General features: G+C 45.0%; 1 protein-coding gene and 1 long non-coding RNA gene across 5 annotated transcripts; one reads left to right on the top strand and one right to left on the bottom strand.

The window, feature by feature from the left end:
• The first annotated feature begins 1429 nt into the window (after positions 1-1429).
• Positions 1430-15869, top strand: LOC116941003 (transmembrane protein 237A). Of its 2 annotated transcripts, XM_032951533.2 has the most exons (13): positions 1430-1515; positions 1684-1706; positions 1931-1950; positions 2338-2403; positions 3045-3158; positions 3843-3900; positions 4826-5064; positions 7291-7411; positions 7731-7913; positions 8591-8664; positions 9036-9156; positions 10522-10643; positions 12642-15869. In XM_032951533.2, exons 1-13 carry the CDS (start codon positions 1498-1500, stop codon positions 12701-12703), a joined length of 1221 nt encoding a protein of 406 aa, XP_032807424.2. In that variant the 5' UTR covers positions 1430-1497; the 3' UTR covers positions 12704-15869. The 2 variants fall into 2 exon arrangements, with proteins under 2 accessions (XP_032807424.2, XP_032807426.2); XM_032951535.2 differs by lacking the exon at positions 1931-1950 and having other exon boundaries at positions 1461-1515.
• LOC116941005 (uncharacterized) lies at positions 3900-19936 on the bottom strand. 3 transcript variants are annotated; one of them, XR_004402627.2, is made up of 6 exons: positions 18529-19936; positions 18223-18244; positions 16999-17032; positions 10547-10613; positions 9227-9365; positions 3900-5179 (listed from the first exon to the last, which is right to left on the bottom strand). It is a non-coding gene; the product is annotated as an uncharacterized LOC116941005 (long non-coding RNA). The 3 variants fall into 3 exon arrangements; XR_012941399.1 differs by having other exon boundaries at positions 10547-10623; XR_004402628.2 differs by lacking the exon at positions 9227-9365.
• Positions 19937-22935: the final 2999 nt, after the last annotated feature.

A 22935-nucleotide genomic window follows, 5' to 3' on the forward strand; every position in this document is an offset into this window, starting at 1 on the left:
AGGGGTGGGGCTGGGTGGGGAGGGGCTGGGTGGGGGGTGGGAGGGGTGGGGCTGGGTGGGGAGTGGCTGGTCACCCCGTGGTGCCCTTATAGAACTCAACGTTTAACCTACTCACGCCGGCTTGTGCCCGCCCTCACAGTCGGGCATATTTGCGGAATACACCACGTGGTAGTGCCGCCGTTGTTGACCCTGGCCATTGACCGAGCAACCCGACGTTCCTACCAGCTCCCTCCGCAGGAGAATGTGTTACATAGTGCACACACTTTGGATTGTGTCGTTTGAAACGAATGTTAGCTCAACAGAGGGCGCTATTACATAATGTTTTGTCTCTGGCAACTGCTTTGGCAATACAGTACAGTCATTAAAACCCAGCTTGAGTAGTCTGTCTGCTGGTTTCAGCTTTTGGAAATGTCACGTCAATTGTTTATGCATACACAATATATAAGATGATAATACGTCTCCTTCATACATCTGTTTCTCCACACAATAAATAAATAAAATTACAAACACACCAGTCTCACAAGCGCGAGAAACACAATCGTACACTTCCAATGAGAATGCAATGATAATCCAAATACCTGCCATATTAGCCTCTGCATGCACTAGAAATGTAACGTGATGGCAATATACCACAAGTGGATTTGTGAACCCATCTGCGTGGACCTTTTGTGTGTTATCCTCATTTCTTTGTGTAATTATATTTCTTGCTGCATACAAATATCCGTTAAAAAGAGAATGGCACAACATCGCCAGTGCAGCAGGACCGTGTGACACAGAGAGGCATACCTGGACAATGAAATGACATTACCACGAGCATCAGGGATGTAACAACACGTGTTGTTATCTTACAGCTGTCCAGTCACCACTCTACACCCGTTTTAAAATGCAAATAAATGGAGAGAGAAAATATATTTGTCAATCTAACACATGTAAAAGCCAGACTTGCATTGTTACAATTTAAAATAGTGCATCATGGGTTTCATGGTTAATATATAAAGCATTGCAGGAGAGTGAGAGATGGCAGTAGCTTGGGGAGGCCTTCATCCAGCGGTGGATTGACCGTTGTTCATGATGATGATGGGATGTTACTTTTGAAAAATGCCACGCAATTTTGGGGTGTTTTATTTAATAAAATGTTCAATGCTGAATACCGTGTTGTAATTACACCCCGCACTGTAGTGGGACTTTGTCAAAGGGGATAAAGGGGGAGCATATCAAACATTAAACGCTGAAAAGGGGTTTGAACCTTCAGCCGGGGGTCTCGGTACCCTCCAACGCCCTTTGACGCTACGAGGCTATACAATGTTCACATGTATAATATGTTCATATCTGAACAATGGTGATTGGTCAATCTAATAATGACATACAACTGTGCAGTGCTGACCCAGGATTGAGTGGGATTATGTGGAGGTTTAGCAAGGGAGGATCAGGGATAACTTCAAGTCAGGCAGAGCTGCGTTCATCGCTTCATTATGCTGTCAAGTCACTGCTTGAAGAATGACCAGCCAGACCGAGGTGCGATTCATCTTGGATAGATTACTTCTGAAATTTGACATCGCCTCTCAAATCAGTCATATAACTGATGAGTAAAAATGTGGTGTGATATTCATACCCGTTTCTAATGTATTGCATAGCGTGCTGTTTATTTACGTGAATGACGTGTGGCCATTTTGTGATTTACAACAAATATCTGAACAGGTTCCTTGGTAAGTCATGAACATCGTTTAACTAATATGGTATAACAAACATACCTTCGTGTTTAATGTTTACAATGTATACTACATCTAATCAGCATGTGCTTGCCTTAGAATAATTGCACTACATATGAGGCTATTTGGGAAATTACACATCTATACCAAAGTCTGTATTTATCAGAGATTAACAGTATAAATAACATATTAATGCTAATGCATTGTCTCTATTTTTCCAGCCAAGCAGACAACACCAATGGTACATACACCTAACGTTTACATTTTAGGAGAATACAACTCGTATTTAACGACAGTATATCAAATTACTACAGAAACATTTTTAACAGGTCCCTGCAGGGTGGGCTGGTAGGAACATTGGAATTTTTCAAGTCTCTGCGCTGTCTATTGCTGATTTTACACCCAACAGCACGAGATTTCACTTCGTTAAAGTATAGAAAGGGGACGGACGGACGGACACATTAATCTATTGCAGGCTGGTACACTTAGTTTACAACTTCGTTCCTACCAGTAAAAACATTGTTCTGCTAATCTTTTCGACGTCGAAATATAATCGCCGTCTAATTGACGAGCCACTTCTGTAATCACGCTGACTGCCGTTGCATTCATCTCTTTACCCTTCTCCAAGGTGATATGGACCAGGGCTCACAGGCCAAGCCAAAGCATAAAAAGAGGAAACTTGTCAATGGCTCTGGTGAGACTATAACCACACAGTGTGTTTGCAGATGGGTGAGCATTATAGGCCAGAGTCTGTTGAAGCAAGAATCCAACAGGCACAGACTTGGAGCCGTTAGAAAAATAAATAAAAAGTAACAGGCTCAAAAACTACCGCACGTGTTGAACGAAGCCACCGCGTGATTTAGAAAACAACTGGATTTGTTTGTAAATCATAGGTATACATCGAAGGAAAATGATCATCTAAAGGCGTGGTTTTGAGGATTTTGTAAGCCCACATTAAGTACCAATGTATTCCCGTACCTGTAGGCACGACTTATTTGTTTTACATTGTGCTGGTGTTACGGTTGACATTGACCTCTGAGGTACAAAATACCGGGACACATCATGGGTAAGAATATTTCACAATACTGCAAGACAGCAGCACATATAACTGCATTGTCCTGAGTGGCATATTATTGTAATTACACAACGACAAAAAAACCCACTACTTTTAATGTCTTGGGAAAGATTAACAAATTTCCCAAGAGAGCTAGATACAAAAAATGGTGGGGGGGGGGGGGGGAGGCAATTCTGGGACAACCAGGACAGCTGGCATCCCCAGTGAGCGCGTGTAGCCGGGACGCTGCGTGAGTTTGTTGTTGGTTTCCCCTGGATGAGGGTTGTCGGTGGCACCCGAGTGGAGCCAAGCGGAGAGCGCAGAGCGAGCGGGGGCTGAGGTGCCAGGGCTGGGAAAAGCCAAAAAAGCCAAGCGAGCTCGCACCCAAAATGGAGGTACGCTGTGCCAAAATGAATGTGAATCTTGGATGTATTCACGTAGTAATACCCCGGCTTACACATCTCCACCCCCCCCACCCCATGCTCGCAAAATACCTCGTCACGTTATTAATAACCACGGCCTGATTTGCGTCGCCTCAACCCCACACTTACGTCGCTGACAGCATCCGTCCGTCCTTGCTCGTGTCCCTCACCTCTCAGCCTTCGCCTCCATCAACCCTGTACATTGCTTTGATTTACGTCCCTTCGATAGTCGTCGCCGCACCTTTGAGAAACGCATCCCCGGGGTATTTCTGTTTAATCAGGGAACTGAAATACCGTATAACATGTTCTTATACTCTAGCTACGATGAGGAATGTGTTTAGCTCGTTATGATGGGTACTGTGTATCCTACTGCTGCATGATTGGGCAATGTGCTGCGTCTCTCCTTTTTTCTAATTTCTCTGCCTTTTGCACTTCATTGCCACCTATTACACTCCAGCCCCTTAAACAATTGTAAATGTTTCTGCATCCTGTTACTGATTTCTCTGTCGACTATTCCTCACGCCCAGATCATTTAAATTGTTGTTAATTTTGAGTTATTCCCGGCCAACTTGCCAGTCCAATTTAATATATCAAGTGGCCGTTGTAAACCTGTGCACATGTGCACCGGTTGAGCTCACGGGTGACTTCACATTGCAGGTTCCCAGCCCGTGCCTGCGTCGGAGACCACACGCAAGAAGCAGAAGAAGAGAACCATGTAGGTCGCGTCAGGCTTTACTCAGACAACATTACCATAGTTACGTTATCATTTGCAAAAGGTTATTCATATATAACGCCTTGTGCATAACGAGAAGGAATGGTGAATGGCCACAGTGGCCGAGAGTTTATGGGCAAGTGGCAGCCAAAGATTAATCATCGCTGAGGGGACGTCGACCATGGAAATGAAGTCATGCAATCAGTTTGTGTGCAGGGACTCGATGGATAATTGCAGGACTGTATCTCGACGGTTTTGGAGATGCCTTCATCCAGCAGTGGATTTGTCACAGCTGCTGCTGATTAATGCATTGTACACAGAGAGTTAGTATCAATACTCTTTGGTTCTTTCGGTAAAGTCACTTAGGTATAAAATAAAAAAATCACGACGTTTCGATCGCAACACAAGCGGTCGTCTTCAGGCGGAAAACATTTAATCCAGCAGTTCCACTGGCGGAAAAAATATAAAATATATAATCCAGCAGTGGAACTGCTGAACCGTTCAGCAGTTTCACTGCTGGATTATATTTTTTCCGCCCGAGGACGACCGCTTGTGTTGCGATCGAAACGTCGTGATTTATTTTATTTTCTACCTACGTGACTTTACCGAAAGAACCAAAGAGTACGGATTCCTGCAGTCACGAAAGCTTCAAATCAAGATTGAGTTAGTATCAGTTCACCATCAAAGCATACAATACGATTCCCACATCAGCGTACAGGCTGAAAATAACCAGGACTCCAACAGACAAACTCAGCAATATTTTCTCACGCAAAGAGATAAACGTTTGTTTTTTTGTTGGAAATCAAGGCAATGTGCCCTTTACGGCATGTGACATCCTTTCGCAACCCTCCACGGCATCGCCCTCTCCCGAGTGTGCAAACGCGTAACGAATTCGGGTTGCGCGCGTGCGTGCGTGCGGGTGGCACAGGAAAGCGTCTCAGAGCAAGACAAGCCCCACCACGGTGGTGGGTGAGGATGAGGCCGAGGAGGACGACGAGGACGGGGGTTTGGCCGAGTGCCACTCCCCGCAGCCGCCGGCGGGCAGCAAGGTCAGCGTGCTGCCCACGGCGTTGCACGCCACGGAGCGCCGCGGCAAGGACGAGAGGAGAGAGAGGAAAGGGGCGCGCGGGCGGCGTGGCACGGTGCCGATCCTCACGAGCGCCAACGGTGTGCGCGACACTCCTCCCGCCGCCACCCTCCGACGTGCTCAGCACGGTGTCCGGCGTTTCGCCCCACGTGCTCGGGGAGCTTCCGTTCAGGTCGTTTTCGGTTGTTCAACAAGCTGTGGAAACACGTGGTAAACTGGAATAGGCCGGGAATTGGCACGTGATTGACAGTCGCAGCCAGAGAGAGGTATACTGGATGTGGTGTGCTGACCAGGCATGGTGCTGGCCACCCACCCCCTCATGTGGTTACGCCAGCCTTCATAGGTGCTCGCTAACAGCATTTGCCCCACCAGTGTATTTCGGCCATATTGGGGATATGTCTTTGCACACATACATACACGCATATCAAACAGCATCAACATACAAATGTATCTTTAAATGCTGCAACTTAATTACGAGTGAAGATGAGAAGACACGAGCCAATGAAAACAAAAATACACACTAAAGATTATGAATTCAAAGGACTTAATGATATACTCTACATTTCACAATGTAATGATTTTTTTTATTATGTGCTACGTTATACATTACCACTTGTATTTAAAATTGTAATCAGTGAAACACAAAGCAATAATTTTTAATAACACTCTATAAAGTGTCCAGTTAAAAGAGTAGACAAGTCCATTAATTTGAAGTGTAATTTAATAATGTTCCTGAGACATGGTCCCTCCATGTGCCTTAATGTCATCCTGGATTATGTGCCGATAAATGCCAGTGATGTTTCTGGGTGATTACTAAGGCGACAGAGCCATTACCACACAGTGGTGGGTTGTGTAGAGTAGCCAAACTTACGGCAACTCGTTACGTTTTTAAAGTGGACAGTGGCCGAGGAGTACACATTTTACCTCTGCCCAGGACGTCAGCTTTTCCTGCAGTGTCGTATGATGTGTGGAGATTTTCCTGCCCCTCTATTTGGTGATAAAAGTGACCGTTACCCCCCCCCCCCCCCCCATGTAATCTGAAATAACAACGATATCGCCGTTGTGCGCACGAGTAGGTGAATAGTTCACTACAGAAAATCACCGAAGACAAAAAGAAAGCAATTTCTTAAAAAATATAAATGTCTCACCGTGACATGTTTGTTGAGCGTGATATATTTGCTCAGTTCCTCATGCAGGAACGCGAGTGATAACATACTTGATTAAAGAGTATTAAATTATCCACCAAATAAAGACATAAAATGTGCTTTTTTTACCAGGTAAGGCCCACTGAACTATGTAGCTATTTTTTTAAAGCAAATTTACCACAAATAATAGCTCAATCAAGTGGCTTATCACGTGGACATTTCTAGCAGCCAAGTACTCTTAAATTAATGTTTCTAAATGTGGAGAGAAAAACTGGAGAACCCTGAGAAAAATTCATGCGACATGCAAAAATCCAAATATACGGGGTTCAGGGTTGGGGATCGAACCCACCACATACTTTATATCAGGCTAGGTAGTTAACATCTCGCCACCGTGGCACCCCATCCACTATTGAACTGAATATATATGCTGATATATTCAGTGTGGAGCAGTGGCACAGTGGTTAGCAGACTGCACTGTGAACTGGGTGACTTGAGTTCGATTCCCGGCCATGGCTATGATCAGCGGCGAATAATATCTGAATTGGGTCCTGACTGTACTCCCCCTTTCCCCAATCTCATCACCTTGCACTAACCAGTGTAGTGACGTATGGTGAATGATCCCCATGACCGGCAATGGCGTGGGGTGGCATTCATCCAGCAGTGGATTGAGAGAGCGCTAACAATTATTATTATTATTTACATCAGTGTGTTCCTCTCCCTTGGAGGAGCAGTATTTTTCATGCTGACCCTTCTACGAATGAAATGCAATGTTATGCACATTTTATTCTTCCATCACCTGCATTTTCCATGCAAATTTAATGTAGCTGGTGAATGCCTCCGGCCCCCTGTGGATGCTCTGGCACTCAGCGCTGCCCTTGCTGCCGCAGCTGCCCGTAAGTCCTATTGTGGGTGCTGGGTCCGGTTGCTTCATTCCGGGCTGTGCCGCCAGTGGTGCCCTCTTCTCTTCTCTCCCACAACTCCCTGCCCTCCCCAAAGCCACCTTCAACCCGAATTTCGTTGCTTTCATTTTTTCTAAAAGTGTCTTGAGATACACGTTTTAAATTGATGTTGTTTTTGTTAGCTTCATTCATCTCACACGACGAGCATCGCCAACCTGGCTTTCATTTGTGGTGAACCCCTGTGTCCCTCTCTGTGGCACAGAGGAGAGTGGACCCACAGACAAGTCAACGCAGGTGAACGGCCTGTCGATGGACGAAATGCCCGACATCCGATTTTACAGCGACACCGCCTCTGTAGCCTTCGGAGCAGACAGAGGCTTCAGGTACACTCTAATCATCACCGGACATGATCTATCCACCGTTGGATGAAGGCCTCCTCAAGCGGTCACCATCTCTCACTATCCTACAACATAGCAATTGATTGACTACCTGCACAGAATTGCATCGCTCAAACGACACAATGCACATCCTCTCGGCCGCATTCACCTTTTTGGCTGCCACTTTGCCATCGGTCTCGAACACTGTGTCAATCCTCCGTGTCCTGCCCGAACCCACGTAACGTTGTTTTTACTTTCGACAACGGGAGCACAAACTGCCGTGCTAAATTTCCGTGCACCGTCTCCATGGTGCGTGCGTTTGCAGGGGTCTGGCGACGTTTTCGCACGGCTTCCTGGCGGGTTTCGCCCTCTGGAACACGGTGCTGGTGAGCACGCTCTCATGGGAGCCCTTCCCGTTCATCCTGCGCTTCTACCAGCCGCTGGCATACCCAGCGCAGGCCCTCTACTACATGCTGCTTGCCATCTGCATGGTGTCCGCCCTGGACAGGTAAATCAGCACGGCGACAGCATGATTTAAATAGCAACGAAGCCAGGCATCGTCAAAAGCGCTCGTCACAAGAAGCATACATTGCTGCGGTTAGCGCGGTGAGCTACGAACCTGGCCACTCGAGTTCGAGTTCTCGCTCACAGCCAACACCAGTGATGATCATCTGAATTGGTCGTGGGCCTCCACTAGGTCAACTCAGCCTCAAATGAGTACCTGCTGCTGTATGTAAACAGAGCCACTCGGGAGAAAAAGGCGGCTGGGCGTGGTGCTGGCCACCCACCCCCTCCTTGGCCGTGCCGGCCTTCATAGGTGCTGCTCGCTAACAGCACTTGCCCCAAAGTCTGTTCAGGCTGCAAGGAGGATCTTTGGAATGTATTTTTACAGTAATATCATCCTACCGTTATTTGGTCGTCTTAGTAATGCCAACATTGCTTGAGAACTATGTTTACTTGTAGAGGATGGGATTGGGTATCGCATTTGGAAGCAGGCGTTTGCATCTCTTTATTTTCACTGTAGGCTCATACCTAAACCCGTATGCCCTATCAACCAGTACAGTTAAGCGCAGGCGAGAGAGCACTGCGGTGAGATCCAATTTCATTACAGACGTTTTCAATCTGCGGATTAACTCTGAAATTGAGTAGAAAATCATTGTTGGTGGACATTGTGTGTGACGGCAGAGCGGAGTTTGCCCGGCCACAGAAGTTCTTCCGTGGAATGTTCACGATGGACACCTCGGCGTGGCTCTGTATAGGTAACGTCCTTGTAAAGAGCAATTTTTAGTGCACATTCATGTACAACGTAGCAGCCAATGTACGCAGACACCAAACACTGGTGCGTGGCCATCTAGCACAGACAGCTCCAAGAGGCTGTACATTAATTGTTTCATTTCGTTACATAATAATGGTGGAGTGGTGGTGCAGTTGTAGCACACCTCGCTATGAATCCAGTGACCCGAGTTTGATTCCCGGCAAGTGATATTTGAAATAGGTAAAAATAAAAATACCCCCATGACCAACATTGTATTTAATTTAATTCCAGTGACGATGATCGCTGGTCATTCTGTGTAGGCTTTCCTAGCCCACCGTGTGAACTGTGCCGTGCGCTGTGGACCTGTGTTTTCAGTTTACTGCCTGTCCCTGCTGATGATGCTGAGCCAGGCGATGACAAATGACCGCATCTGTATGTACCAGCCTCCGGCAGACACGGCACTCGGCACCACGGAACACTTGCCGCTGTTTCTCTGGTGCGTCGTTCAAAGTGGCCTGATATTGGTGGCACAAAAAATACGCTGCAAAATATGCTACTGCACTTACTTGCTCACGCTGCCGCAGGCAGGTGGCTCTACACTAGAGGGAGCTCTCGGGATAGCCCCTCTTGAAGAAGTCGCAGTGTCCATGCTCTCCTCCACCAGCACGTGACCTGCCGTTCAATTGTGGTGTGCCCATTTATATCCTGCTGGGTGGACAGCGGTGGAGGGGATTTAAGAAACGTGACCATTGTTTCAACTGTCCAGTATTCTAATCATTACACCACAGCATCATTCCATATTAAATACATTATATACTACTTAATGTATTCTAGTGCATTTAAAATACGGTACATTTTACACCACAATGGTATTATAATGCCAGGTACTGGTGGTGTATGCCTGTAATTCGGCACTGTGTAGGCAAGGGTTGGTGGATCACACTAATTATTGAAACCCCCTACCCAAGGCTGCCGAGGTCACCATCGCCTTGGCTTGCCAGGGTATGATTGCAGTACAACAAGTGGATTAATTTCCATCTGCATGGGGGATTGAGTGTCACCCTTCTTGCACGCGTGCCTTTTTTCTCCGGGCACTCTGGTTTCTTCCCACACTTACGAACTCTCATTCATGGAGTTGGTCAATCGTCCCAATACAGGACTACAGAGCTTGGGCAATTTTTGGTGCTAGTTCTGGCTACCTTTCCGCTTGTCTGCGATTCCCTGCGCCTTCGTGCAAAACCTTTGGCGCTTTGGACATTTGACAGCATTGTGAGATGCAATTTGCAATGAACGACGCAATATAACATTACATTACAAGACATATATTAAACATCGTGCTCACATCGTTGATATCATGGCAAACACACATCAGTTTGGAATGTGCTGTTACGTAGTGTGCAACCACGTGATATTTGTTTTCTCTTGTCGGAACGTCATACCGTCTGTTCTTATCGGTATACCTACCAGCACATACCATCCCACAAAACTCTGGTCACCCTATGGCCTCCACAGACCCCTGCTTGTAATTGTTTTTTTTATCATGAAAACCAAAAATTATAAAGTAATTAAATGTTACACACAATGTCTGCTGGATTGCATATCCAGTTGAATGCCGAATTTAAGACGATGGGCTTGACACTCGCTGTGTTAGCCAAACGTCTACTAGACTACTGGACATCTGTAAAAAAACGCTTTATAGCTCATCGGAATGCTCCAGTATACATGCATATTCTGATTCCGAATCGTCTTGTATGGCGAGTATGGTTGGGTATGGCATTGTATCGCCGCGTTTCAGCTTGTTGCCATAATTCCACCAATTCTGGAATGCCTCCCCATCCCTCCTGCATCGACGCTCGCCCAGGGACGAGGACAGTGAAAGAACTCACCTGGAGTCGTGGCGGACACTCATCCTGGTGACGGCCATTCTCGTGCTGCTAGCGTGGTTCACCATCTCTGTCAGCCCCTCCACGGAAACGACGGAAGGTTAAATATAATTATTTCATTACTTGAAGCCCTTTGTCTATCCAATGCCTGTGAATTTTGGACAAGGTGGGATGTAGCGGAGGGGTTTTACCCACTCTTTCACAATGCTGGTCAGTGTGGGTTGGCGAAGGACTGCGATTGATGTCAGCTGTGGTGACCATCATACACCCCAGGTTGTCATAGGCAGCTGCGAGGTGGTGCTACGTGGTCAGCAGGAAGCAGTGCAGAAAAAAATATTGTTGTTATGAACTTATTTTCTCCCGTGTCTATGCTCCCCGCCTTCACAAAATAACCCCCACGTCCATACAAAAAATGTCTGAACGTGTACACGTAGCATCTTGTGAAAGCGGTTCGCCGCAGCAGTTATAAATTAATCAGTGTCAGCCGCATAGCGGTGGTTTCATTAACAAATGCTTCCACCTGCACATGACACAATGCAAGCTTTGTTAAGACAGCGGAGTGTCAATTGTGATTAGCTGCAGGGCACTTTCGCCTGGAACCGCCAATTGTAAAGCGTTCCTTGTAAAGGAAACGTGACACGAGCTCATTATCACAAACCGCTGCAATCTTGTTTCACAAGACATGAAATCCAAAGAGATGCAGACTTAAAGAGGTGGAATGTGCACCAAGACGGATGTCTTCATTTGTTCCCCAACTATATTGATGCTTGTTACCTCGCAGGACTGTGAGACACATTTAGATAATTTTGCTGCTATAAATGTATATATGATGAGCGACTTTGTTGAGCTATAATTTGAGGCCAGGTTGCTTCTGAAAAATAAGTTAATACCTTAGTGGGCTTTCCCCTGGTGGAATGGGGATGATTTCGTTTTATATGTATGTTTTTGGATGATTTGTTTACCTTGCTTGTACTTGCATTACTATCATGTTTGTATTGGTGCTGTAACATTCTTACCGAGCCCTACTCTACATTTGTGAAAAATAGCTTAGTAGCTCATCGGGTTTCTCCAGGATGAATAAATATTCTGATTAAGATCTGAGATGGCGACGGCCGGCGGAGGTCTTCATCCAGCAGGGATTGATCACGTGCTTGCGATGACGATGATGTTCATTGATCACGTGCTTGCGATGACGATGATGTTCATTGATCACGTGTTTGCGATGACGATGATGTTCATTGATCACACGCTTGCGATGACGATGATGTTCATTGATCACGGCTTGCGATGACGATGATGCTCATTGATCACGGCTTGCGATGACGATGATGTTCATGAATATTTTATAAACTTCACATTGGGGCGGTGAACGTGGCCCGGCGGCAGGGCATTCGGGGGTTCAAATCCCGGAGGCCCCTCTGGTTAATACTGTGAGAGTATTCACCATAAAATAGTCTCCATTTGCTTCACAGTGGGAATTTAAGATCCTGTGATGTCATTCGAAGACAAAATAGTATTTTGCATGCCAGCGTCATGATCCAAATTTGAAAAATTCTACCGCAAATTCCTTAATTCGAAAACGTAGCAATTCTGGCCGCTACTGCAAAAAATGTGGAAGTTCCATCCTGAAAAAGAATATGTAGACTCAAGTTTTCCTGGCGAACAAGTTTAATAATAATAAATCGATGTGAGAGGTTATGTCTGCCAAATATTGATACGTTTTACAATGGCTTTGCCTGAACATGTGCAGCAAGTGATTTCCAGAGATGGGTAGTGTATACAATTAAAACATGTAATTTCATCACATTAGTAATTAGTAATTGATATCTAAACTATACACCTCAAAGTAATCGGTAATATGTTTTCAAGTCTCACAATAATTGCTTAATTGGTCGTTTGTATCTACGTGACTTTATTTCAGGAATTTGTATTTGAACGTATATATATTTTTGTTCCATCTCTGCCAGCAACTGCATGACCTTATCAAACCATTCTCTGTTGTTTGTTTGGGTATTCTGTAGCTGTTCCACGCACGATTAAGTTAGCGTGCGTGTGATCTCCTGCTGCTGCTTCTGCTGGTTGTGTGTGGCTTTGGTAGAGATGCTGTTTGGCTCGGAGATAACCGTGGAGGAGACCGAACAGGGCAGGGGGGCGGTGTGAAGGGCAAAGCGCGTGGCCGGCTCCAGCAGCACCACGCAGCCGAGCGCAGCCGACATCAAGAAAGCCACAGCACAAACATTTCAGCTTCGCTCCTCCATCTTAATGCCCTTGCCGCAGCTTCGCCATTCGTAACTGCATTTTTTGTTGTTGTAGTCGTTGCATTGGTAGCTGTATAAAAAATATATAGGTACGGATTATTTCACGTAAAAAAGGGTAATAGCTCTTGATGGCATTGTTCTTTGTTAAAAGTTTTTTGTTTGTTGAATTACAGTCTCATTCATGAATGCTTTCGGTCATCAGTTCTTGTTTGAACATCATTCATTTAAGACATAGGTATTTTAGTATTAAACTTTGCTTGGTGGAGGTGGTGGGATTATTGGCTCAGGGCCAGAGCACTGAGCCGGCACGGCTCAGAGATCCTGGGTTTGACTCAAAGTTACAATTATCTGTTTTTAAAACGACTTCTCCAATTAAGCTAGGTGATGGTCTCAGCCAGGTCACCAATGACTACGAAACACATGGCATTGAATTTCATTTTGCACTGAATTTGGGTAAATTCCAGCTCTGAGGATTAAAATATCAGTTTGACTGTCATGCAACAAACATTATATTTGGTCTTCATTAAATGCGTTCTTCGGTTTAATATGTTGTCTAGGCTCCAGGGCTGGTGGGTAAATATGATACTAATGTGTGGATAAAGAAAGGATTACTTGAAAATATTTTAGGTGCAATTCTATATTTTCTTTCAAAAGCTTCTCGCACATATACGTGGTTAAACTGCTGAGCAAAGCTTTCAAATGGATACGTCACTTCATGACATTTTGCAAATAACACGAGAATAAAATATTGAAAAAACTAAAACATAATGTTCACCCACTTCCTATCCACAGTAGTTACACAACATATGAAGCCACGTATGTTTTTTCTTTGTTCATCGATGGCACATTATTCAATATTCATCACGCTATATTGAACTGTCTGAACGTTATAAAACTAATTTCCAAAAGAGAGCACTTATGTAACAAAACAAATCTCAACGCATTAAGTTAATCACAAAACTGGACACGCGTAGCAAGCGCTACGCTCAAATCTGAGGCAGTGAGGCGAAGAGTGACATGACGGTATTAAGAGGCCATTGTAAAAGGTTACTACAATTGGGTGTTTAAGGGGGCTTAAGTCATTGCACTGTTTACCTGTGCCAGGACTGAAAAAGGAGAGCAAGGGCAGATGGCCGGTGTGTGGCTTAGTCAATTATTTAAATAGCCAGGAATCTATTTGATATGGAGCAGCAGCAACTTGAGTTGGTGCTTGAACGTGCACGGACGAATGCACTTCATATGGAGATGCGTCGCTGTCGAACTGACTCAACCTAGTGAGTGGTATTGTGCGCGTTGCGATGGACTCTGCTTCAAGTGTGGCCACCAAGTGGCCATTGAAGCTTTATTTGGTGACCGGAATTAAATGTCTCACGAAAGCAGATGATAGACATTATCTCTTACTGCCTCAGTCTCATTGAAAAGTTTGCATCAATAATTCGCTTGCACCGACATACACAGAGATCGGCGTGGGCTATTGTCATTCGTGTTTTGGCACCGTTTACAGTGCAGACGCAACAAGTGCAACGATGGGAGTGATAAGCGGCGATAAGCATCAAGGCAGCTGGTTTGTGAACTTTTTTTGCTTGATTGGCAGGCTGCAGCTGCCGCTCAGGTACCTGCTGAATTAGTCTGCGTTTTTCAGCCAAATTCCAGCCCCAAGACAACTTTGTCGACACACCTGCCACTACTATTACGGCGGCAGGTGGTGCTTTAACAGACAACATGGGGAAGCAGAAAACACGTGAATCTTAAACACAGCAGAAAACATTGGTAACTTAGCATCATCATCGACCGAGATTAATGCACGACTGGATGAAGGCCTCCCCAAGCAGTCAATGTTGCTCACGATCCTATGATGCAACACACCCGGCACCTGCATATGATCTGATTTCATCGCTCCATCTCCACAGTGTGTGTTATCTCAATCATAATCGCTCCCTTAACTGCCACTGATTGTTTTATTGTTGTTGTCATAAGCAATGTGAATTAAGGCTTCCGTAAGTCACCGACGTCCGCAGTCTCGTAATATCACAATCCAGCACGTTCCTACAGATGAGCTGATCCCATCGCTCCATCTCGACAGTGGTAGTCCTCTCGGCTTGTACCTTTCCTTTGGCTGGGACTCCATTATCAGTCTCGACTCCCGGCTATCATCCCTTCGAGCCACATATCTTGCCAGAGTCCACTACATTTTCTGAAGAATCAAAATGGTCTTTGACCTGCAAACGTTCTTTGATCTGTGTTTGGAACTATATATTTAACCTATTGAAAAGCACCCTGGATAAAACTAATAATCCATTTTACAATACAAATGTTCTGAATGAATACTGAGAATCAGAAAGAGGCAGTTCCAAATGGTGAACGCGAAGATGAAAGACTGTGGCATGGATGTGGAGATGATGGTCCAGGCAAGAAATGAGAGAAGAATGAGGACCAGGAAGAGAGACCTCACATGGGTGCAACAAGATCTGAGAATGTTGAAAATCAGAACAGGATGTGAACAATGCAGCACATTTGAAAATATCGTGTCCGCTAAATACAACAATGTTAAGAAGCTGTACAGAAACAGTGGGCATATTAATTTTGTAGAGAGAGGCAGTGAGTCATGGGCGGAGGTAAAGACTTGTACTTGGTGTTATCGTGGCACGCCATGTGCTGCCTGGCTTAACGTTCTGCGCATTCTTTGAGAGGCGTGAGTCGTACTCATTAGGCACAGCCGCTGCTCCTTGGCAATGTTTTCTTCATCCGCTTGTTGTTGTTTGCCCAAGAGCTCTGCTATATCCCGCTGGCATGTTTTGACAGGACGCACGAGCAAACACTGGCGGTGTGCCGCAGTGACAGGCCAGTAATTAAAAACGCGACAACCCACCGATTAAAATGCCATGTGAGTCGAAAGATAAAAAAAAAATTTGGAAAACACACCTTTCCAACTGCCACATACCACCAGATATGGCACACGCCATCGAGATCTATGGTTATCAACATAATCTTCAATAGCCATTTTCAACGCACCGCTGGATGGAGGCCTCCCCATGGCGTTGCCACTCCCAGTTTGATGATGCCGTAATTCATCCTGCCCCTGCACATGAGCTTATCCGATCGCTCAAGCGCTGCAGTGTTTGTCATCTTGACTGTGTTCTTTCGACAGCCATTCCATCACCAGTCTCATCCATCTGCTATTATCCGTCTTAGCGATGAGTCCTGCCCAAGCCCACTTTTATGAACAGTCGAAATTACACCTCTCAATTTATTTTGTTCCGAAACGTGCATTTCTATATCATTGTAATTCCCAGAATGCATCTCTCAGTTATTTTTTTGCATACTTGTCATCTTCCTTTCGTATTCTTTGCTCATGTTCTTGTTTACATTCCACATATGTACTGATTGTCATGCAATGATTGACATCTACATCCTTCAGCCACATTGGTACGTTGCTTTTCACCATCGAATAACATTTTCCAAAAGTACTTCAACATGCTTTCGCTCACCCCATCATGTTGATCTTCGTCCACCTTCAATAATTTTCCTTGGCATAAATACTTTGGTGTGTTTTCCCGTTTGTATCAATCAAAATAGTTGTACTTTTGTTCAGCGAGACTTTTGCTTTGCTTATAATAATACTATACTGGTAAAAATGTATGACTATGCTCCCTTCACAACCTGAACATTGGATTCGCAGGTAACAGCGAGCTGAAGAGGATGACAGTAGCTGACGTAAATTGAGAAATGTAAAATTCCTCAAATACTTTGCAAAAACCCTCGTGGTTATGGACAGGTTCAGATATCACTCAACACTGATGAAAGCCAGGAATCAAACTCAGGTCACTGGGTTCATAGTACAGTGCACTAACCACTCGATTACCACTCTACCTTTAATATCGATCATTATTTACAGCCCTCTGTCATGCCACTGAAAAAAATGCGAATTTGGCTGCGGTGGTTGCTTGACCATACTCCACCAACAGTGACAATACTGAAGTGATATATAGAATTAATCAAAGTTGTATACATAGTATGTAATACGGCTGCAGGTGTGATGGAGAGCAGCTTGCTGGATAACGCCGTTCGTGAACATTTCCTGCAACTACCTGGTTTTTTTCCTGCATGTCGCTCTGAAGCTCTTAGTTGAGTTTGCTTTTCCTTATGAAAACGTAAGTACTGTGATAATAAATGTAAAAAAACCTACATAATACTCACCAGCGCAAGCTTCTGTTCTGTGTCACGATGGGAGCTGGTAAATGTAAGATGGAAGAGAACATCGCGACGTATTTGTATGCAATGTTGTAATGGGCATGAAACAGCTTTCAGCACTTCTCTTTCCAAACTTGTTGTTTCCTTTGCTGTTATTGCTGTCAGATCAGTGAACTTCACAGAAGTGAACGACGTTGCTTTCCTTGGCACCGTAACTACCTTTTCCGGTTTTTTGTAAAATCAGGTTATGCCGCATATAGTTTGAATATGTCCTAATATGTAACAGTTGTAATAAAATATATATCAAGCTCTCGTATTAAAAAAATACACTGTACAATATCCAACATTTCCTGCATTATTTGTGCCATTTTCCTTCACAGTGTGTTAACTTATAAGGTTACGATAATAATGTAAGTGCTGTAATGTATTTTCAGTGTGCCGCTTACATCCCATCCTAAATGACCCCGTGAATCATGTGCTTTATCCAAGAGGCCACTGTAAACAGGATATGTGATATGAACTGCTCATCCTGTCTCCGAGTTTCACTTCTTATTAAAATACAATAAGCAGTGGAAATATCCCAAAAATGAGGCCTGTTGCAGAATTAATTAATAAAAACCCTCCCCCGAATGTGGCCCTGCATTGTTGTTCCACCGCCACCTCCACGCATTTGCACACTGCTGCCAAAACAACCGTACATGTGGCCTGCACGTGTGCTTGTCTCTTCAGCTGCTGTGCTTGCCGCTCTGTCTATTTTCACTCCAAACAACGGGAGTGTGTCGCTGCCAGACTCATGTCAAGACACTTTAGAGATAATGGATTTAATGGGATTGCACAGGAGGCTAATTATGCTCAAACACGCATTGATGCAATAAACACAGGATGAGGTCAAACTCTTAAGTGTAAAGTTCCATAGAGATTAGTCGTGATGACGTGCATAAATATAACGTTCCTTTGTCAATCAACTGCTGGATGGTCGTGGTGGCTGTTTGACCATACTTCACGATGCTAGTCAGTGCAGGCTGCTGATAGGAGGACAGAGTTCAGATATTGCTCACCACCAGGACAGATTCGGATATCACTCCCCACCAATGTAAGCTGTGGCTGGGAAATCAAACTAAAGTTACCAGGTTCATAGTGCAGTGCACTAACCAGCGCCACGCCACGCCAGTCCCACTTTTCATTATCAAATAAAATGTTCTTAAAGTATTCCGACCTGTAATCACTCACCTCTTTATTTCATCACTTGATCCTGCAAAAAATATATACTAGTCTAAATAAAATGTATATATATAAAACATCATGAAAGTGTATTTAAAACAATGCTATTGCCAAAATATGTAATGATGATCTGATTGAGTATGCAATGGACACGAGTCGATTGCGCTGGATTTGTGCCGAAATCGACCAAACCACCGCAGAAATTATCCAATTAACAGAGCCATTAATTAACCACAACTATACAGCCAGAGGTAGGTATGCCTTAAGTGACCTCACTCGGCTGACCTCTGCCCTGGTCTCTCACCCCCGTCTCACCGCTGCGTCCGCTCTGGAGTGTGCCGTCGGTCGTCTTTAAGGCGGAATCTTCCCTCTTGGGGCCACCGGGCCGTGTTGCCTTTGGCTGCAACTCCGTGGCCCCTCGGATGAGTTAAGTGGGGCTGGGGCGCCCGAGGGTAATTGTGTTAGCAGACGGAGCCCCCAAAGGTTCAGGGGCCACCTGCGGGGGTGGAGTGTGTCACATCACAGGGGGGGGCGCCCGGGCAACACGTGCCGCGTGATTTAGATGGGTTTAACAGGTCCGGCCGGGAGTCTCCCGCTGAGTTAGGCGTGTGCCCGACAACAGAGCGCCCTCCGCTCAGCGAGTTGTGCGGGGGCACATTGTGGAGCAAGCACTTCCTTGCATGTTGCTCGTGTTCGTACAAGTGGCGCACATGTTTTGGCGCGTTAAAGGTTCGTGTTGTTTTGGGAGGGCATTTTAAGGAGGTGGGGGGGAGGGGAGCAGGGCTGAAGTGATTAACAAAGGGAATGCGTAATTGATGGTTTTTAACAGTTGGCCACACAACATGCATCGCCCCTCTAATTGCAGGCGTCACTCCAAGGCATAGGGATTGATTGTGATCGTCATTTGTAATCAGCTGCTTTGTTCTTCATTTGTTTTTGGGTAAACAGGGGCAGTGCTGTGAAACTTAACAACGTTTGGCTTTGATTGAACTTTCCGCTTGTGTTCAACCATTTTCGATCGTGTTGTTGGTATCGACAGGCATCTTGGTTGTGTATACAATAAAGATGTATTCATGACATACTCGAATGTAACTGAAATGTTCTTAATCAGAGCACAAAACATATAATTAAAGGTACCTGAATGAAAATGTTGCCATCCAAAAACAAAAGTAGATAATTACCTCTGATCACTTTAAGAGTGGAGATTCAGCAAGATTGATACTGAGGTATTGTCCAAAGCTTGATTAGTACAGTACCCTTTAGACAGGACACTTGGCCATGTGCACCTGGCCAGGGCTATTATATTGGAATGTGTACACTTGTGTATTGCACCCCTACTCATTCTCAATATACTGCTTAGTGAAGTACTCTCCATGTCATGTCAATCGTTGGGGGCTGTTCAACCATACTTAACTATGCAGGTCAGTAGGGTCTATTCAGATATCACTTATGTTACCTATGGCCGGGAATCAAACTCAGGTCACCGAACTCAGTAAACCACGGTACCACTGCCTTGTCTGCTTTATACATCACCTCAATTTGGGAATTACAATAAATCTGGGGGGGGGGGGGACGTTGTCAATTCTAGTATTGTTCGTTCAAAATCCGAAAAGGGTGTCTTAAGATACTGTAAGCATATTCTTGGTTCTTTCGGTAAAGTCACGTAGAAGGGAAACAATAAAATAATATAAAACGATAAAATTTAATTGTTTTATATTTGTTCTTAATCACCATGTGGGGGAAACAATAAAAATATATAAAACGATAAAATTTTATTGTTTTATATTTGTTTATTGTTTTCCTTCTACGTGACTTTACCGAAAGAACCAAGAATATGAATCCCTGCAGTCACGAAAGCTTTAAATAAAAAAAAACTGTAAGCATTTAAGTTAAAAACTTTTTTACTAAAAATTGAAATAAAAGAATATCTTAGTGTAAACTCTAAATCATCATAAAACAATCGATAAACCAAGCTATAATAAAATATAATTCCTGTCTGAACTGAGCAGCTATATGATACGCATAAAAATGTGTGAAAAAGACACCGTTAGACCGGTCGACTGATGAACATTATAGACCCACATGGTGCCTCGCAAAGACAACCAGATACGTTCCCGTTTAAACCGCTTACGCTGAGCCAAAGAACAAAGTGTAGCATGAAAGCAAAGCTATCAGTGGGCCTTTCATTTGAAAGAAGACACTGCTGTGAAAAAAAGAATGTTAAAATATACTTCCATTATTTACCTATGCACTGTACAAAGCTGATACCTACAGACACATCAGCACACTGCCATGACAATAGTCCGATCGTATGTTGTTTAATATGGGTGTCATAATCATTATTATGTTGCATGCACTTTCCAAATATATTGCGAACGAAGAAACAATATCCAATGTGTCGACTATCCTGGTGTGTTTATTGGCATAGGTATCTCTCTTTAACTCTGGCCCAATTAAAAATTCATAACAGTCAGGATAACTGAGTCAGTGGAGCACTGAGCTTATGACCCCTACGGTCGTGAGTTCAAGAATCTGTCAGTCGACTCAGCCCACCATCATCATCTTTCTGGTGTTGCTAAAATGAGCACCACCTGGTGAGGCAGCAGTAGTCGGCACAGTGACAGAATGGGTATCCCCACAAAATGATGGAACTTCCGATACTGGCTCCGCATGAATGGAGACGGAGCGTTTGAAAGAGCAGAATCATGACTTGAGTGCTGAATTAAAATACCAACACCAATCACTTTACTGCACCAGGATGCGTTGCGTATACAACACATGCCGGAAGGGTCACTATGAAATGTGGATAAAGAAGCAGAATAGCGCTTATACATGGTAAGTTAGTAAATGACCGCTTTACCACCTGATGACGGACGCTTGTGTTGCGCCCGAAACGTCGTGATTTAATTTAGTCATTTACATTTTATTATTTTCATCATTTTATTTTTTATTTTTCATCTACGTGACTTTACCGAAAGAACCAAAGAGTATCCATTTCACTCCTTGCACCAGGAGGTATGCCAACCGCGCTATGTTACCGGTCTTTGCAGTCACGAAAACTTCAAATCTAGAAATTACAGCCAATTGGTCAATCCACTGCCGGATGAGTGCATCCCTTTGCTTTATTGCTCTTGCGGGTTGTATTTACCATATTTCACCATGCTGATCCGTTCAGGTTGTGAAGGGGAGAAACCCATGACGCATTCAGATATTTCGCCTATGATGATAGCCGTGGTAGAGAATCAAACTCAGGTCACCGGGTTCATAGCATAGTCCACTAACTACTGAGGTGGCACTCCACCTGTATAAAGTAAATGCTTGCTGATGCCATTGCTGGCCACGCTGGTAAGACGTCTTGGAAGAATTGGGAATAACCACACTTTAGGCCACTACACGCAACCTGCCGATCAACCATCTGTGGTGCACCCATTTACGCTGCTGGGTTGACATAGCGGGGTGGATTTAATCGTCTTGCCTATGGCCTCAATGGTCATGCGGGGAGAACGCCCAGTTTGCTCACCATCGCACCACGGGCTACTCCGATTACGCACAGTGTGTACAGGTAATGAAACACGCAATGACCCATCAAAGATGCGAGCAGTGTCGTCATCCTGGAGGGTAGCCACGATCGTTTTTGCAGTGGTTCTGCATCTCGGGTTGGAAGCGCAGAATGAGCGGCGCGAGGGTGAAATCGATTGGGCCGCGCGGGGCGGCTCCCGTGGCGTGACGGAACGGGGCCCGGTTCCGCCCGCGCCACCTTTCATCTCTCCACGTCCGTCGAACCTGCACGTCCCCCTGCACACGTGCAGAACGCATCGGCTGTCCACTGCACCGCGCACCTCCTTCCTGCACAAATTAATTGTGAAAACAATCCGGTGTCAAAATAATATCCCGTGAAGGATTTCTCATCGAAGTGCACGTAATGCTCATCATTGGCACGCGAGCTCATGCGGGCGACGCGCCGTTAGCTCTTCAACGTGTTAGCGCTACGTCGACGGTGAGCACATTTTTGCTTTCCTTATTACGTCCTTACCAAAGTTTTGTCCAAGTGCGTCAAGAAAGTCCAGGGAAATGCGGTTTGCGCACCCTTGTTGCGTACGCGCCCTGAGTCAAGATTTTTGCAAATGATTTATGGCACCTGTGCCAGGCGACCAGCCAGCATAGTTGACACGTGTGCGGAGGTGATCGCTAATCACTCGACGTGTGCCGAGATCAGATGCGCGCCAGACGAGCAAAAGCCCTGGCCGCCCGCACGAACACTCTCCAGCGTCTGCGAAAGTCATCAAGAATTCATTACCTGCTTCGGTCTAAATGACACATGCTGCCTCATGTCAACGTGAAACGTGACTTCTGTACAACCCTTGTCTCTGCACCACCCACCCCCCTCCCCTTCTGCTCTACCCAGTGCCCGTACAAACTCAATCCTCGGCAGCCCAGCGCTCCCACCTTGCTTTCACTTTGCACAAAGGCAGCTGTGTAAAGTCACCTCTTCCACCCTCTTCTGTCTCTTTTGTGTTGTTCACTGTGCCCCTCCCATTTCGCCTGTTTCTTTATTCTGCTACAAAAAAAACCCCATTCAACAGGGAGTATAACGTTGTCAGCTGCTACGAAACTAACACAACCAGCGTAAGCCGTGATTGTTTGCGGTGCAAAATGCGTAAACCGATCGGTGCCAGGGAGAATTACATTATTTGACACATTGGTTACAATGGAGGCAGAGGA

Source organism: Petromyzon marinus, chromosome 10 (assembly GCF_048934315.1).
Source record: "Petromyzon marinus isolate PM22_M1 ecotype Great Lakes invasive population chromosome 10, UKy_Petmar_22M1.pri1.0, whole genome shotgun sequence".
Taxonomy (NCBI): Eukaryota; Metazoa; Chordata; class Hyperoartia; order Petromyzontiformes; family Petromyzontidae; genus Petromyzon; species Petromyzon marinus.